Source organism: Brachypodium distachyon, chromosome 2 (genome assembly GCF_000005505.3).
Source record: "Brachypodium distachyon strain Bd21 chromosome 2, Brachypodium_distachyon_v3.0, whole genome shotgun sequence".
In the NCBI taxonomy this organism is placed as follows: domain Eukaryota; kingdom Viridiplantae; phylum Streptophyta; class Magnoliopsida; order Poales; family Poaceae; genus Brachypodium; species Brachypodium distachyon.
Window position 1 is genome coordinate 26828796 of NC_016132.3, and position 1247 is coordinate 26830042.

Consider the following 1247-nt stretch of genomic DNA (forward strand, 5'->3'; position numbering starts at 1 on the left):
TATTTAGAAATTTGAAACCTTTATTGATCTTAAGTGTTCTTCTCTAAACTTTCTGAAACGGTACAACACTGACCCACTCGTACGAAACTGAGTTCTGAACTTGTTGGCGCATCTGAAAGAGCACTAAAAAGTACTACTAACCCCTTGGTTTCTTGCAAAAACAAGAGCAAGATAATCCATCCAACGAGTAGCTGAATTACGAAGCGAGTTTTCTCCCAGCAACTAGATGGGATTCTAGAACGCACCTCGCAGGCGCAGGTACGACTCTTCTGCGGGCTGCTGCTGCTCTAGCAGGACGTGGTTGCAGTCGAAGCCGCATCCGCAGGTGGGGCTTTCGAGGAAATTGTCGAGGCCGAAGTCCGCGGAGGCTATGCCGACGGAGAAGCCGAGGTTGTCGCCGCTGCGGGTGACCTCGATGATGTTGAGCCAGAAGAAGAGGACCTTGACGGAGACGCCCTGGAGGTTGCTGAGGCGGTCGACGGAGATGCGGCCGCTGATGGTGGGCTGGTAGCGGAGCGAGTAGGAGCCCTGGATGGAGAACTCGCAGGTTTTGGAGGTGTTTAGGTGGGCCGTGAAGTCGCCGGTGGACTCGTCGAGGGTGTAGGAGACGACCCCCTTGGGGATGATGCCCGGGGGGAAGTCGAAGGTCGCGAGCGCCTCGTAGGCAGTCGGTTTCGCGGCAGCGACGGCGGCGGCGCCGGCGAGGAGGAGGAAGGTGAGGGGATGCATCTCCGATTTGGTTTCTTCTGGCCGTGTTTTTCTCTAGCGGTGTATTTTGGCTGGATGTTTTAGGTAGTTGGGCTTGGGGGTGCGTTTGGCAGGAGATCTGATATGGAGATGTCCCATTTTAAAACACTGGGTCCACACGCCAGCTAATCTGCTAATGCACACTAGTGGGCGCCTGCAGCAGCAACATTGTAAATTTCGATCTTAAATGAACGGCGTGCGATGCTATTACGTGCTCTGGCAAAACAAGAATTTATATCTATTTATACCTATCTAAAAAATACGTAATGTTACATCTTTTTTCTGTTTCTCTCATCAAGCTTCCGTGGGCCCAGCCCCCCACACTCCAGTCCCACAACCGAACAGTTCCCCTAGAAAAATACGTAAGGTTTCCAACTTTTTTTCTCCCTTTTTTCCGTCAAGCTTCCGTGGGGCCAGCCCCAGCCCCGCAACGGTACAGTTCCCCTGGACCCTCCTGCCGCACGGCGTAGCCCGTTTCCGAATCCAACACGCAGCGAAGA

At 53.2% G+C, this 1247-nt stretch overlaps 1 protein-coding gene across 1 annotated transcript; it reads right to left on the reverse strand.

The window, feature by feature from the left end:
* On the reverse strand, positions 1-827 carry LOC100834310. The gene has a single exon (XM_003568572.4). The coding sequence runs from the start codon at positions 727-729 to the stop codon at positions 235-237; it is 495 nt and encodes a 164-aa protein (XP_003568620.1). The 5' UTR covers positions 730-827; the 3' UTR covers positions 1-234.
* Positions 828-1247: the final 420 nt, after the last annotated feature.

Coding starts and splice junctions, on each gene's coding strand:
- LOC100834310 (XM_003568572.4), bottom strand. CDS start 729: ATGCATCCCCTCACCTTCCTCCTCCTCGCCGGCGCCGCCGCCGTCGCT.